Source organism: Lontra canadensis, unplaced genomic scaffold, assembly GCF_010015895.1.
Source record: "Lontra canadensis isolate GAN:19392208 unplaced genomic scaffold, GSC_riverotter_1.0 scaffold48, whole genome shotgun sequence".
NCBI classification, from domain to species: Eukaryota; Metazoa; Chordata; class Mammalia; order Carnivora; family Mustelidae; genus Lontra; species Lontra canadensis.
Window position 1 is genome coordinate 14102588 of NW_022631042.1, and position 14783 is coordinate 14117370.

Below are 14783 nucleotides of genomic sequence, written 5' to 3' on the forward strand. Positions count from 1 at the left end.
TTGGAGTCCTGGCCCCCAATCCCTCGCCCCACCCCTGCCCCCGCATTGGACCCACGGCACCTTTGCAAGCACCAGCTATCTGCAGACAGAATATTTTCTCAGGCTTGGCATCAAGGTACCTGGGATGTCCTGGGAGATGACATGAGCACCACATCCACGGATGTGAAATTCTTGGGGGTTGGGTCACTGGTACATAAATCATAATAGGAGAAATGAACTCTTGTTTCTGGTGCCTCATAAGCATTGCCAATGAGAAGCATCATGAAAGTGAATTCAGCACCTTTCCACCCACGGCATGGCAGCCGGGAAACAAAGATCCAGATGCACTGTGCCTGCCTTTCCCTTTTATTGACTTAGTTATCATTATTATTTTTTTAGTTTCCAAAGTTTCTGGCTAAAAATGAGCTAAAAGCATTCTTTGTAAAAAAAAAAATACAATTTTCCACATTCTGCTTTTCTAGATTGTTCAAAAATTCCCTTTCATCACAATGAAATGAAATTCTTCCTCAAACAGCAAACACATAAGGCTCTTTTGGACATTCATTCCTTCTGCTTTCCTCCTTAGAATCATTGTATTTCCAATCCCATCTTAAAATATCACGAACCTTCTAACAACACAAGTCAAAACGAAATAAAACATATTGTAAAAAAAAAATGGGTGTTTTGTTTGTAATATGGCATTTATTTTACAATGCACATATTAGGTCGAATGTAAGAACCAAAGCGTCTTTCCCCCACACAGAGATCTCCCAGAGTAGGCACTGCGAAGGCCACTCCGCATGCCGCGAGAAGCTTTGTCCACCCGCGTTCAGCTTTCATATACCTTCCACACCAAAGGACATACCTACCACTACGGTTTCTGGTGGCTTGAAAAGAAAAATGGAAGCAGATCATTAAGAAAAATGCCGCAAGATGTGTCTATGGGGAGCGCTGCAGTTGTTAAGGCAAGGGGAGCGGGCCCTTCCCCAGGCTGGGCGGTGCCTGGCCTCATCCTGGGAGGCAGTTCCAGAAAGCAGCAGGCTCACACTCTTTTTGGGTTTGTTCTCTTTTGGGCACTCCTAGCTTTAATGGTCTTCTTGGGGGTGGCCGGTTTGGGAGAGGGTGGCTTTCCCTTTGGTTTCGGGGTGTTGCTACGACTGGTCCGCCCGGCTGTTCGCTTCTTGTCCTGAACAGTCCTGCGCTGTTCCTGCAGCCTCTCTTCCCACTGCTGGGAAACAATGTGCAAACGTGACCATCATGTACACCTCACCGCGTAATGCTGCTGAATGGATGTCAGAACTGATGCCACTGTTTTCCCTGTAATAGTGCGTCATGACAACAGAGATCGAGATCGCCACCCCGCCTCGCCGAGCACTTAGCATACACCAGAGGATCTGAAAAGCACTCAGGATGGGATAAACTCCTGATACCCATTCATTTTACGGAAACTCCCAACAGCCCTGCTAGGTGGACACCATGGTCATGACCAGGAAACAGGCGCGCAGAGCTCCTATGCAGCTGCCACACAGCTGACAAATGCCAGAGCTGGGATTCAAATTCACCAGTCTGATCCCAGGGCCCAAGTCCCCAGGCCATGCTACTTTTGCCCCATCGCCCTGCAACGTGACATTCCTGCCCAGCAAGGCCTTCTAAAGAGGCTGGGACATGGCTGAGAGCAGAAGTCTATCCAGCCCCACCAGGAAGGCCAGGGGGTCTCCTAGTGCATTTATGGGTGGGCTCACCTAATTCTCCTCTACCCAAAGGAAGACAGAAGCCCATCCCACCTCTAGTCATCCACTCAAGCGTTAGCCACCCGGACCCGATGAGAGATGAGACTTTCTGGAGAGTTGTTTCCTTGACAGAAAAGGACTTTCTGCTTTTAATATAAAGAAATACTATTCATTTAAACAGCAGCATGGAAGAAAACCTGAAAAAGTGAGTCCACTTGAATAGACAATGCCTTTTATTATAACCTAATGCCCCTGCTTTGTTGGAGTATATTTCATTCAGCAAAGAGTTTGAGCAAGACCACAGGCTGGGTATCATCAGAGGCACTAGAAATGCAGGGAAAGGAGACACACGGTCCCCACCCTCCCAGGGCACAATTCTAGTCTGTTCTGGAATAATCAGCTCATCACATCTGCTGTTATGGATTCTCACAGAAGCATATTAGAATATTTGCTGCAAAAGTGAACGGCCCAAAGAGCTAGGATTCCTGAAAGCTTGCTTTCCTCTCCGGTCCTTATGGTGGAAGTGCTTTCTACACTGATGCTTCTACTCTACTGTAGTCTTGGAAACTGGATCATGCTAGAATTTTCTGTCCAGTAAGGCTAAGTGCCCTTCTGAGCAGCTCCTGAATTTTTCACTCAGATGTGACTGTCATGTTATTCCGAAATGCACGGAGTGGGAGAGGCTGTGTTCAAACTACCTTCTCCATAAGCCAGTATTAATATAGTCTTTTCACTTGCAAACTGAGAGGCCACAGGCCATTCTAACACCTTTTGCGAACCTGAAAACACAAATTCTCCTAGATATATCTAAACGTATTTTCAGGAGAGGGGATGCTTTAACCATTTCCAACCAATGACCTGATTTCTTTAGTTCTGGTGTGATCTCGTACTTCTGGGCAAAAAAATTATTTTAGCCCCTTTAATTGAATTATCAATATTTCAATTAATTAATTAATATGTTACCACTAAAATCATGGATTTGGCTACAAAATGATTACAATTTGTAGATAATTGATTTTGACAAACATCATTATAAATATCTTAAATACAGGGAAAGATTATGCTTTGTACAGAGATAGCATGAATTTTAGAATTGCGTATTCACACCCTTATGTGTCTATGTCTGTTTTAAGCCCTCTGGATGTTAATTCTGGTCAAGTACCTGACTGATTTTGCTAATAGTTAAATGAAATGCCATAAAGAAAATTTTAAAAAACCCACCTAATTGAATCTGGAAATAACCAGTCGATCACTACTGAATGCAACCAAATCCCCTTTGAGGCTGAAGAGAGGTTCATGCTACAACTTCTAAGTCAGAATAGCTGTGCTCTTTACTTATTCAAAAGATAAATAGCACTGCTATTGCAGGCTCCCCTGAGAGTCTGGAGATGGAAGAATGTGAAGAATCCCCCAGCTTAGATAATTTCTTCACACGCCCTTAACCCCATTCTGTAGTGTTGCCAATTATACTTACTATGGATCTTTTACTGAGTTGATCTCTCCATTTTTCAACTAAACAGTTTTCGAGAAGCATCATCCTGAGAAAAAGAAATCGATCTTGAGCAATTCTGATTATGAAAGGAAAAAGTTGAAAAATACAAAAAACCTTAAAAAAAAAATTCTTTATAACCCTTAACTCTACAATCCACATAACCACCATTCATATTTTACTAGCATTTCCTTTTATTCTTCCTTGTACCTATACATATATTTGAATCACACTGTATATTTAGATCAGACTGTACATTTTTACCATTCTATTTACACATTTTCTCACATAATTAGAATAATTTAAAAATATAGCTTTAATAACCATAAAATATTTCAACAATGATATGCATAATACACTGGGCCTGTCTCTGCTATTGAACCTCCATTTGCTTAGCTACTATTGCCAGCATTGTGTTGAATGTCCTTATGTATATGTGTGTGTGTGTGTGTGCACGCATGTGTGTGTGCACTGACTTATTATTGCCTTAGGCCAGATTTCTGAAAGTAGAATTATTGGGTCAAAGACTATGTCTTTTTCCAAAGCTTTCCATGCACAGCGCCAAACTGTTTTCAGAACGGTTGAACTTTCATTCCAATTATTTTTTAATTTGGATTGCAGAATTAAAGAGGTAAATGTATTTACAAATTGTATTTCTTCTGGAACTTGTCTGTATAGATTTATGTACATATTATTTATATATTGTAGTCTTAATGTATTAAATATGAACTCTTTATAGAGGAAGGTTACTATTCCTTTGTCATAATTATTGCAAGTATTTTTCTTAATATTTATTGTCCTTTTTGGGTGATTTGTATGTCCATGATATTATGTCATCAAAAGTATGTATTGACATTTTTCCCTTGTAATTTCTTCTAATTAATTTCATGCTTGCAAAATACTTTGTCATTCAGATTTCGCATATCTATTCACCTAATTTTATCCTCTATAGTTACATTTTAAAAATATCTCTTTAATCCATTTGAAATTTATTTTATAGTACAGCTTAAAGTGAAAATAGGTACTAGTTTTCCAAATAAAAATACTTGCAACATTTACTAAATAATATATTCATGTCCAATTGATTTGCCTTATCTCCTTCATAAGTTATTTCGTGCATTAGAATCTGTTTCAAGTCTGCTTCCTCTGTGTTATTTACCTACATGTGTACTCCTGCCCCACATGGCTTTAGCAAGTGTAGCTTTGTACCAGTTTTCTGTTTCTCCTAAGGCAGGTCTCCTTTCAAAAGGTATTTTCAATCATTTCCTTTACACGCCCTTGCCCGTTTTGTTCTTCCAAATGATCATCAGCATCATTTGTGAAGACATAACTCCCAGTCATCCAAAAGTGTTTTTACTGGTATTTTCATCAGAATTACATTAAGTCTACAAGCAAATAGAAAGGATGACAGGAAAGCGGTTATTTAATTCATTTATAATCCATTCATCTGTCCTAATAGGATTTAATGATGAGCTGTCCGGAACGTTCCCAGAACGGCATCTCATCCTGCAGCAGATACAAACACCTGGGCAAGAAATGAGCCCAGAAACATTCAGTCAACCCTCATTCACTCAGCTTCTTTAGAGAGACAAGCTATCGAGCCAAGAACAGCTTTAAAGCCAAGAACACAAGGTGGCACAGGCGGTGTGAGGAGGGTACCCAAGTACTGATAAGGTACAGATTGAGGAAGTAGTCAAGTGAGGTCAGTTTCAAAAGGGAAAACGTTTTGGAGAGATAGTCCATAGCTGTATCCAGAGGAAACCGATGAGCATTAATGACAGGGAATCAAAGGGAAGACAGGTTCTATAAAAAAGGAGTCACTTTGTTGGAGATATAGCCTGCAGCACGTTATGGGTTCCTTCCTGGAACCTGGTCTGCCGAGTTTGAATTTTCCATTACAAGGAATGTACCAATATATAAAAAGATGTGAAGGAAAGAGAGGTAGGGAGGCACACTCCCAGCTAGAGATAAGTGTATATGTGTGTGTGAGTGTGACTGTGTATGTGGGTGTGTGTGTAATGGGTTATCAAACAAATATTGTATATTTATATTGCATATAAGGAAAATGTGGACCTGTCATCTCAAATGGCCAATGTTACTAGATCTGTAAGTTATTAAAGAGCTTTTAAGAAATATTCATGATTTGCCACTCTAAGATTGATTCAAGGTTTGAGAAGAACTGTTTTAACTCATGGCAATTTTTCTGCTAAATTTTTGAAGTTCCTTAATGAATTCCAAAATTGATTTTTAAGGATTCCATTCAAATACTCCTATTTCGATTTTTTCCTTCATGCCATGAGGAAGTCAATGATATTTAGGATACGCGATATGGCAACAGTGGCACCTATTAAAATGATTTATTTATTTATTTATTTATTTGGTTGTCTTTTTAAAAAGAACTACGGGTTCCCCCCCTACCCCCTCTTTTTAAAAAATAAACCATCCCTGCTAAACGAGATTCACGTTTCTAGAAGTAGCGTGCAGTTGCTTCTGCCCCTTCATGCCTACCTGGAGCGCCACTCGTAACACATGATGAGAACGTCTTGGTGGGGCAGGATGTGAGGACACTGGCAGGAAGAATTTGTGACGAGTGGGACCTGCGTTCGTGGGATGGGGGACGAGGACTTGAAGATCTCTTTCACGTCCACCACGGTGGTCACTTCGTTACAGCCACTCCTCTGCACAGCTTTTATCTTGGCGTGAATGACTGCAATTTAAGAAAAGTGATAGAAGCATTTGATGGCGACTTTGGAGACAAAGAAGGATGGTGTCTGCGCCAACTCCTGAGCCTCTGTTAAAGAATCCCTCCTGTAATTATGGTCATGTCCAAGCTGCCCAGACGCAGGCAAGGAGCCCACACAATCACACTGTCTGCATTGTCTTTCAAGTCCCAGATCCCGCGGCGGGATGCAAGAGCGCAGGGACCAGCGGGCTCCGTCTGGGCTCTGCCTCCAGCTGGGTGACTGCTCAGATCGGGCTGCAGCTAGGACGTGAATAGAGATTCTCATGCATTGTTCCCAGGCTTAAAATCTTACAGTTAGTCTCGTTTGTTTGTATGTTTGTTTGCTCAAGTCATATCTGGAAATTCATGTCAGGAACGTGAATAAAAATCTCACAGAAATGAGTATTTGTTGATCCTCTGCCTTGTGAGGATCTAAAGTGAAGATCATGTGTTTGAGAGTTCAGAAGCCACTTTTTCAAAGACAGATTATGAGAGAGAGAGAGAGAGCATGAAGGGGGAGCGACAGAAGGAGAGGAGAGAGAATCTCAGGCAGACTCCCCCCTGAGCCCAAGATCATGAGATCATGACCGAGCAGAAATCAAGAGTCGGACGCTCAACGGACTGAGCCATCCAGGCGCCCCTCAGAAGCCACTTGAAAGTTTGTTTGGTGCAACCATCAGTCTGATGCTTGAACTTCCTCTCTTCCAAAGGAAGTTATTAAAGTCATAACATTTCTGAACTGGAAGGAGTCTCTGAAGATCACCGCTCTCTATCCTTTAATTGTGCTGACTGTCAAAGCCAGGTCTGCGGTGAGCGGAAGTCTAACCCTTATTACAGATGGCTGTTAACGTCACTGTCCCTGATCAAACTTTAAATTCTGGCTCTTTTGGTTCCTTGCTATTACTGCCTTCCACGGAATTGTAATCAGCCTAGCATGGATCTCTCTTGGATTCCGTCCTAGAAAGCTGGTTTATGAAGAAGCCAAAGGACTTAAATAGAAAATGGTTTCATCATCGAAGTAGTTGAGGGAGAAGAGCAAGACGGTGAAACTCGGGTTAGTAAGGAGGGCTTATTCGTGTCAGAGAGGGACAAAGTAGATCAGATTAAGACAAAACCTACAAAGAACAGTTTTAAACAACAATAATGAAAGCTAGTGGAAAAGATCATTGCTTTTTTGTTTGTTTGTTTGTTCAGTTGAGTTACCCACATTGGCTGCGTATAATCTCAAATCTTACAATTCAAATCAGAGTTATTTTTTTCAGACTTTTATATGGCCATGCTCTTCCTATTTACACATATAATCTATCGCATAAAGTTCGCGACTTAAAATTTCAGTCTGAATTACAGAAAACAAAGTTAACAAATAAAATGACCCTTTTGCCAAAACACTTCCTGTTATTTCAGCAGAAGTAATTTAAGAGATGCAAAGGAATATAAAGGAGTCCAAACAGATATTTTAAAAGAACCTATTTGGGAGGAGACTGGTTGGCTCAGTTGTCAAGCATCTGCCTTCGACTCAGGTCATGATCCCAGGATGCTGGGATCGAGTCCTGCATCGGGCTCCCTGCTCCATGGAAGTCCTGTTTCTCCCTCTCCCACTCCCCTGCTTGTGTTCTCTCTCTCTCTGCCAAATAAGTAAATAAATAATACCTTTTTAAAAAGGAACCTATTTTTAATTAAATGTACTTTTAAATGATAATAGAATTAAATTTACTTAAAAAATTAAAAATAGCCTGATTCATTGAACAACGTGCTGACTGTTCTTTCCAGTAAGAGGACTATTTTTTAACTTCTTAATTTTATTTTATTTTCTTCAGTGTTCCAAGATTCCCTGTTTATGCACCACACCCAATGCTCCAAGCAATACGTGCCCTCCTTAATACCCACCACCAGGGTCAACCATCCCCCCACCCCCTCCCTTCCAAAATCCTCAGTTTGTTTCTTAGAGTCAATAGTCTCTCATCCTTCATCTCCCCTTCCAACTTCCCCCAATCACCTTTCCTTTCCTTCTCCTAATGTCCTCCATGTTATTTCCATGCTCCACAAGTAAGTGAAACCATATGATAATTGACTTTCTCTGCTTAACTTATTTCACTCAGCATAATCTCCTCCAGTCCCGTCCATGTTGATGCAAAAGTTGGGTATTCATCCTTTCTGATGGCTGCATAATATTTCATTGTATATATGGACCACATGAGAAGAGGACATTTAAACTATGTCATTACTTGTACATATTTCCTCGCATGCCTTTAAGATGTTAAATACTTACAGGTGTTCATAAGTAAAAAGAAACATGGGTGGGTCTTAGTTGGGCCTCAGATAATGCAACCCATGGATCACGCACCCATCCTTCAGGAAACCTCAGGAAGAGAACAGGTCAGGTGGGCTGGCCTGGCTGATTGGCCCAGCTCCCCAAGACAAGTAGGAACTTGATGGCAAATTTGCACTCTGACCCACATCACTGTTCTCCCTGAGTAAGCTACTTTGGTTTTTCTTAATTTACCCAGAAGAGCAAGTCACTTGACAGTTGTCTTCGTGCCATGGAGAACCCACGGAACCACTTGGTCATCATCTTTGTGGCTGGCGTTGTAACGTGCCAAGTCCCCAAGCGAACGGATGCGTCAGTGACTTACCGTAGCTGTAGTTTTTGCTCAGATATGTCGCCAGAGTGGGTTTCACCTTCTTGCACTTGCACCGGTCTGAAGGAGATGAAAGAGAGACAAGAAGTTGGAAAAAGTGTCCCAAAAACCACTCTGGGGAGGAGACAAAGAGGGAACCTCAAGGAGAAAGAACTCACCAGGGCTTAGGTGTTTACAGTCCACGTCCAGAGGCCTTTCCTGAACCATCATGTCTGGTGTGATGTCTATCCACTTAACATCTGAAACACACACAGAGCCGCGCGGGTGTGGTCAGTGACTTAGCCTGTTCACCCAGCTGGAATAAAGAACCATCTGGAAGACATACACTAGCATAGCATCACAAAAGAATAATACTACATTGTAAAAGTGGCATGTGATTTTCAGCTCTCTCTTTCATACAGACATTCCTGGGCTTAGGAGAGAAGACTTTTGAGTTAGATTTTTTTTGCCCATCGAGCAAACTGATGTGAATGTGCGTCCATTTGATTTGGCTGATACACACAGCTAACTTCCCTTCCAAATGCATTTTAAAATGTTGGTTTTTCCGAGTTGACAGTTGACCCTAATCAAAATATCCAGAATATTTCCAAATCACCACCTCTCCTTTTGCAGTGCAGAAACAGTCCACAGCTAAATAACCCCCCCAAAAGCATAACCTTCTATCATTTACATAATGTAAGCAATAATTTTTTTTTTCCTGAAGCTTTGAATTAGAGAGGAGTTTGGATTTTCTCTTCACTTTACTTCTCCTTCATGTGTTGGGCAATACTCTGAGCTAGAACCTCAGAAACTACACTAAGGCAACACCATAATATCTTTAAATGTGCAGGAACCTCTGTCAGGGATAAAGGCATGGAAAATATTCTTAGATTTCATTTCAAGAAATGGATTTAAGCTTGCTCCTTCATCCTAGAAAAGCAGCAACATGACAAAATAAAAAAAAGGGGGGAAGCAAAAGTTGATATCCAGTTAACTAAGAGGTCACAGACATTGACCATGAAACAGACATCACAATTTTTCAGAACGACTAAATTTACAAAGGGTACTCCTGGTGGGGAGTGATGACCGGTACTGTTTTTTTTCCGTAATTGTTTTCAAGAGCTAACGCTAACTGGAGAATTCCCGTGGGACCATTTGCAGGATTCAAGGATACACGCCAAGTGCTTAACTCCGGCCCAGGCCCATCCTATGCCCCACCTATACGCGTGTTTGCTGCCGCTGTTCTCTCACTGTCAATGACAATGCCCTCTATGGTTCTCTCTACAAACACCTCCTCACCCCGCACACACACATAGTCTATGGACGTGGTGTTCTTCAGTTCCCGAAATTCCCCTAGGGAAACCAGACTTTACCCCAAAGTCAGGTCACCAGCCCTTCCCACCTCCTCCAACCCTCGGAAGTGGGACAGGGGACTGACTGCCCAGCCACTGGCATCGGGAGAACCGGGCGCCCGGTTCTCAGGCGGCAAGAATGCCCCTCGCCCCCTCGGTCCTTCCCCTCCGCCTCACCCTCAGGGAGGTCGGTGACGATGGCTTCCGGTGAGATGCACACGCCGCGATCGTAGACGGGCAGCTCGTCGCAGGCCAGGCTCTCGGGCCAGCTGTGGTTGTACATCTTCATGAGGGGCTCGCAGTCGTCGCGCGCGCGCTGGCACACCGACTTGCACGGCTTGATGGGGTCGTGCAGGAACTCCAGCGTGCAGATGGGCGCGTACATGGCGCAGAGGAAGAAGCGCAGCACCGAGCTGCAGTTCACGTCCACCAGCTCCTCGTACTGCTCGATGGCCAGGATGGCGTTCTCCTGCGTGCTGTGGTGCAGGTGATTGGGCATCCGCGTGATGTTCCAGGGCATGTGCCGGCACATGGGGATGCGCACCGCCTCGCAGGGCGCGCCGCGCACGCAGAGCGCCAGGCGCAGCCCCAGGCACAGCGCCGCCAGGACGGAGAGCAGCATGGCACTGCCCCGGCGCGCCGCCGCCCCGACAGGCACAAGGGGCCCCTGGCTTGCTGCCCCCCTAGTCTGTCGCCCTCCCTTCCCCGGGGAGGAAGTCCTTCGGGGGCACGGGCGACGCTCTACGCCCTCGCTGCCGTCGGTAGGGGTGCAGGGCCGCGGGGGCCGGCGGGGGGTATCCGGCGTCCGGCGCACCGAGCTCGAGCAGCGCCAGCCCTCAGCCTGCGGGGCGCGGACCCGCCCGGGCAGCTCCAGTCCCGGACCCGGCAGCTCCGAGCGCAGCCGGCCTCGGCCATTGCGGGACCCTATTTATCCCGACACTTCCCCTGACGTGGGCCCGGAACGCTCCCTTGCCAGCGGCGGGCGCGGCGCGGGCTCCCCCTCGGCCGCCCCACCCCCCAGCCCTCTCTTTGCCGGAGCGGTGACATCATCTCCTCCGGGCCGCAGCCGCGGGCTGGAATCCTGCATTTCCCCAAAGTCCCTCCTTTTTAGTCTGGCCAGTCCTTTTTCTTCGCACCAAGAGATAGTCTCTGGCAGCGTTTTGGACACCGGATCCAGGAGGGTGCAGGAGAGGATTTCAGGAGAGAGGAAGACGCTATCTGGGTAAAAGCTGAACTTTGCGCCCTCTCTGCCACACAGGTTCCCCAAGTACAGAGTTGGAGGGAAATGGGAACTTGGACGGCCCTTTAATTCTGAACATGCTTGCTGTCTCCAGTAGGGGGCACGAGAGGCGCGGAGCGGCGAGACTACTGTGAGGCGCTGGACCCACACGTTACATAAACATATCCTCCCCCGCGCCCCCCACCAGTTGCACAGAGTTGGGTTTTGTTATTGTTGTGACTAGAAGACATGAGTTTGGGCTCAGGCTTTTCCAGAATGGCATTTGGTCTGTACCTGCTCCAGGAACAGAACTGTCTGAAGGTGCAATAATAGCATCTTCTAGTTGAGGAATGTTTTCCATCCGCCAACACTCCTCTTCCTTTTTCTCACTCCCTATTCCTCTCCCCAGCGTGAGTGCAACCCAGGAGAAAACACATAGCGCCGGACTGCACAATCTGAAAGACTTTTTTTCTCTTTTCATGCCAAGTGATTTCCAACCCAGAAGCCTAGAATTTGATTTTAAAAAAAAAAATATTTTATTTATTTGTCAGAGAAAGAGAGTGCAAGTGAGCACAAGCAGGGGGAGCAGCAGGCAGTGGGATAAGCAGGCTTCCTGCTGAGCAGGGAGCCCAATGTGGGACTGGATCCCAGGATCCTGGGATCATGACCTGAGCTGAAGGCAGATGCTTAACAGAATGAGCCACTCAGGTGTCCCTAGAATCTTAATTTTTGATGTGCTTGAAACATCTGGTGTGCATCTGGTGTGCTTGAATGTTAATCTTTAAAAACATAGTTCAGGGGCGCCTGGGTGGCTCAGTGGGTTAAAGCCTCTGCCTTTGGCTTAGGTCATGATCTCAGGGTCCTGGGATCAAGCCCCCCATCGAGACCCCATGGGGCTTTCTGCTCAGTAGGGAACCTGCCCACCCCCCAACGCCCTGCCCCTGCCCGCCTCTCTGCTACTTGTGATTTCTGTCAAGTAAATAAAGAAACTCTTAAAAAAAATAAAAACATAGTTTAGGGGCTCCTGGGTGGTTGAGTCAGTTAAGTGGCTGCCTTCGGCTCAGGTCATGCTCTGGGGTTCCTGGGTTGGAGCCCTGCATCAGGGTCCTTGTTCAGCCGCGAGTCTCCTTTTCCCTCTGCTGCTCCCCCTGCTTATGCTCTCTCTCTTTCAAATAAATAAATAAATAAAATCTTTTTAAAATTTATTTGAAAGAGAGATCACAAGCAGACAAAGAGGCAGGCAGAGAAAGGGAGAAGCAGGCTCCCTGCGAGCAGAGAGCCCAATACAGGGCTTGATCCCAGGACCCTGAGATCATGACATGAGCCAAAGGCAGAGGCCCAACCCACTGAGCCACCCAGGAGCCCCTAAATAAAATCTTTTAAAAAACCATAAAAACATAGTTCGATTAGAAATCTGAACATATGGCAGATAGACTTTTTCATTTTTGTTTTTTTTTTTTTTGCTTTTTGTTTTTATTATTATTATTTTTTACCTCCAAGGCTTAAACTTACAAGGTTAGTTTAGTTTTGACTCTGACCAGAATTAAGAATTAAAATAGCCCAAGGAACAAAAAATATAGCTGGCATTTTATTGAGCATTTACAATGGGCTGGCATGGTGCTAAGCTCTTTAAACGCACTACCTTATTTTTTTTTTTTTTTTTTAGGAAATGTGAATTAAACATGGTAAGTTAAGAGGACAAATGACACAAATAAATTTCAGGATTCATCCAAGGAGTCAGGTTCTATTTAGGGGACTCCCAGAGCAGCCAAACACAGCCATGCCAATGCAGAGAGATATTTCCAGTTTCAGACAGTTCTCGAGCTCCCAGGATGCCAAACCAGGTGAATGAAATATCATGCAAAGGGGATAACCCAGATGACATCCTCAGCCATTTCCAGCAGTCAAACCCAATGAGTCTAAACCCCCTGGCTGAGTGAAAAATATTTGCAGCCCCAATTCCTACAGGGGAAGAAAATACAGTTTTGAGAAACAGTGGAACCCCGGCTCCTTTTCTCTGTGAGTTGTTTGAAGAGGCAAACTTGGAGAGGGCTGTCCCTGGTGCAGCCAGCTGGAACCTGCTGCATCTGTCCCAGCAAGTACCAAGTCACAACGCTGTGGGCATTGCCCTGATGTTCCCCAGGGCATGTCCTTTAAGAAGGGATGAGGAGAATGTAAGAGGCTCTCTGTGAAGCTCTTTGGCCCCCTCCGAGAGGGCCCCTGGGAGCCAGTCTTTAGTGGTTCTATTTGGGATGCGGCAGCAGTGAAGGAATCATCAGCAGGTTCTATCAACTGGCCTCTGTCTTCAGGCCCTGCCTTAGCACTCAATCTGTTACCCTGTACTTGACATTGATTTGCCCTGCCAGGTTTCTCAACCTCTGCGCTCCTGGCCCTGGGGCTAGATAATTCTTTATTGGCTCCTGTGCATTATGGGAAGTTTAGTAGCATCTCTGACCTCTTCCTACTAGATGCCGGTGGTGGCTTAATCCCCACCCATTATGACAATCAAAAATGTCTTCAGATATTGCCAAGGGTCTCCCCTGCTGTTCTCCCCTATGGCTTCAGTTACCACCTAGATGCTGATGGCTTCCCAAACCAGCCCTCTAGCTCTGCTGCTTTCTGGAAGTGCTTATCCTTAAACTCTCCCTGGGGTGTTTCCATCTGTGTATCCCACAGGCATCTCCGAGTCAACCAGTCCTAAACTGATTTGTCTTCTTTCCTCATTCAGGACTGAGCTCCCGCTGGCCCAAACCCAAAAGCTCTTCCTCCATCGGTACAGTCCCCATCTCTGCTCCACCCTCTCCTGCTGCCACTGTCTCAGTGCAGATGTCACTGTCCCTCATCTGGATAATAACAGCATCTCCCTCCTCCTTCTCCCTGTCCATTCTCCACACTCACACCTGACAGATCTTCGTAAGGCTTACGCTTGATGGTGCCCCTCCCTGGCTTTCAAGGCCCTGAGTCATCTGGCTCCAGATGACTCTCCTTAAAAGTGCTACACCCACTTTCCCTTGTCCCCATGTCCTTCACCCAGACATGTTCTCTCCCCCTTTCACCTGGCCCGCTTCCTCATTTATGAAACACACATCAACTGAAAAGATGCTATACATTTGGAAAGCAGGAGTCCTTTTTGTTTTTAAGTAGTTTCTTTTTTCTTGATTCTATATGGTACATCCTAATATTACAAAACATAAACCATAAACCCAATTAAGTTACCTACCTCTAGGGTTGCGGTGTTGTCAGGTGATGGGTGAGGGTAACACTGTCACTTCAAGTGTGGCCTCAAGTGTGTCGCTTCAAGTGTGTCCCTGATTCCTATGCCCAAGGGCAAGGGCTTGTCCTCTAGTCCCCTGGCTCTATACTAAGACTGGGGGCTTGAAAATGGTCATGATGAATGATTGATATCATTTCTTCAGGAAGGGACCCTCTTTCAATTTCTAATCTGGAGGAAGAGGGTGTCTGTTTTGACAAACGGGCAAGCTGTGGGAGCACAGCAAGTGCAGGAGCATGGCCTTGCCGACCTTGAACTTGAATTGGTCTCCTAGCATTTGGTCGCCTGCTGCACGCTTCACTTAGCGGAGAAACATACTCCTTCTCATCGTCCAGCCCCCCCCCCCCACGCCGCCCCCCCCCCCAAGCCCCCCCCCCCCCCCCCCCCGCCCCCCCCCCCCCCC

The 14783-nt window shown here is 45.4% G+C and overlaps 1 protein-coding gene across 1 annotated transcript; it reads right to left on the reverse strand.

The window, feature by feature from the left end:
- Positions 1-659: 659 nt before the first annotated feature.
- SFRP4 (secreted frizzled related protein 4) lies at positions 660-10813 on the reverse strand. Its single transcript, XM_032873423.1, has 6 exons — positions 10068-10813; positions 8718-8798; positions 8554-8619; positions 5707-5905; positions 3184-3247; positions 660-1207 (listed from the first exon to the last, which is right to left on the reverse strand). Exons 1-6 carry the CDS (start codon positions 10510-10512, stop codon positions 1022-1024), a joined length of 1041 nt encoding a protein of 346 aa, XP_032729314.1. The 5' UTR covers positions 10513-10813; the 3' UTR covers positions 660-1021.
- Between the last annotated feature and the right edge of the window lie 3970 nt (positions 10814-14783).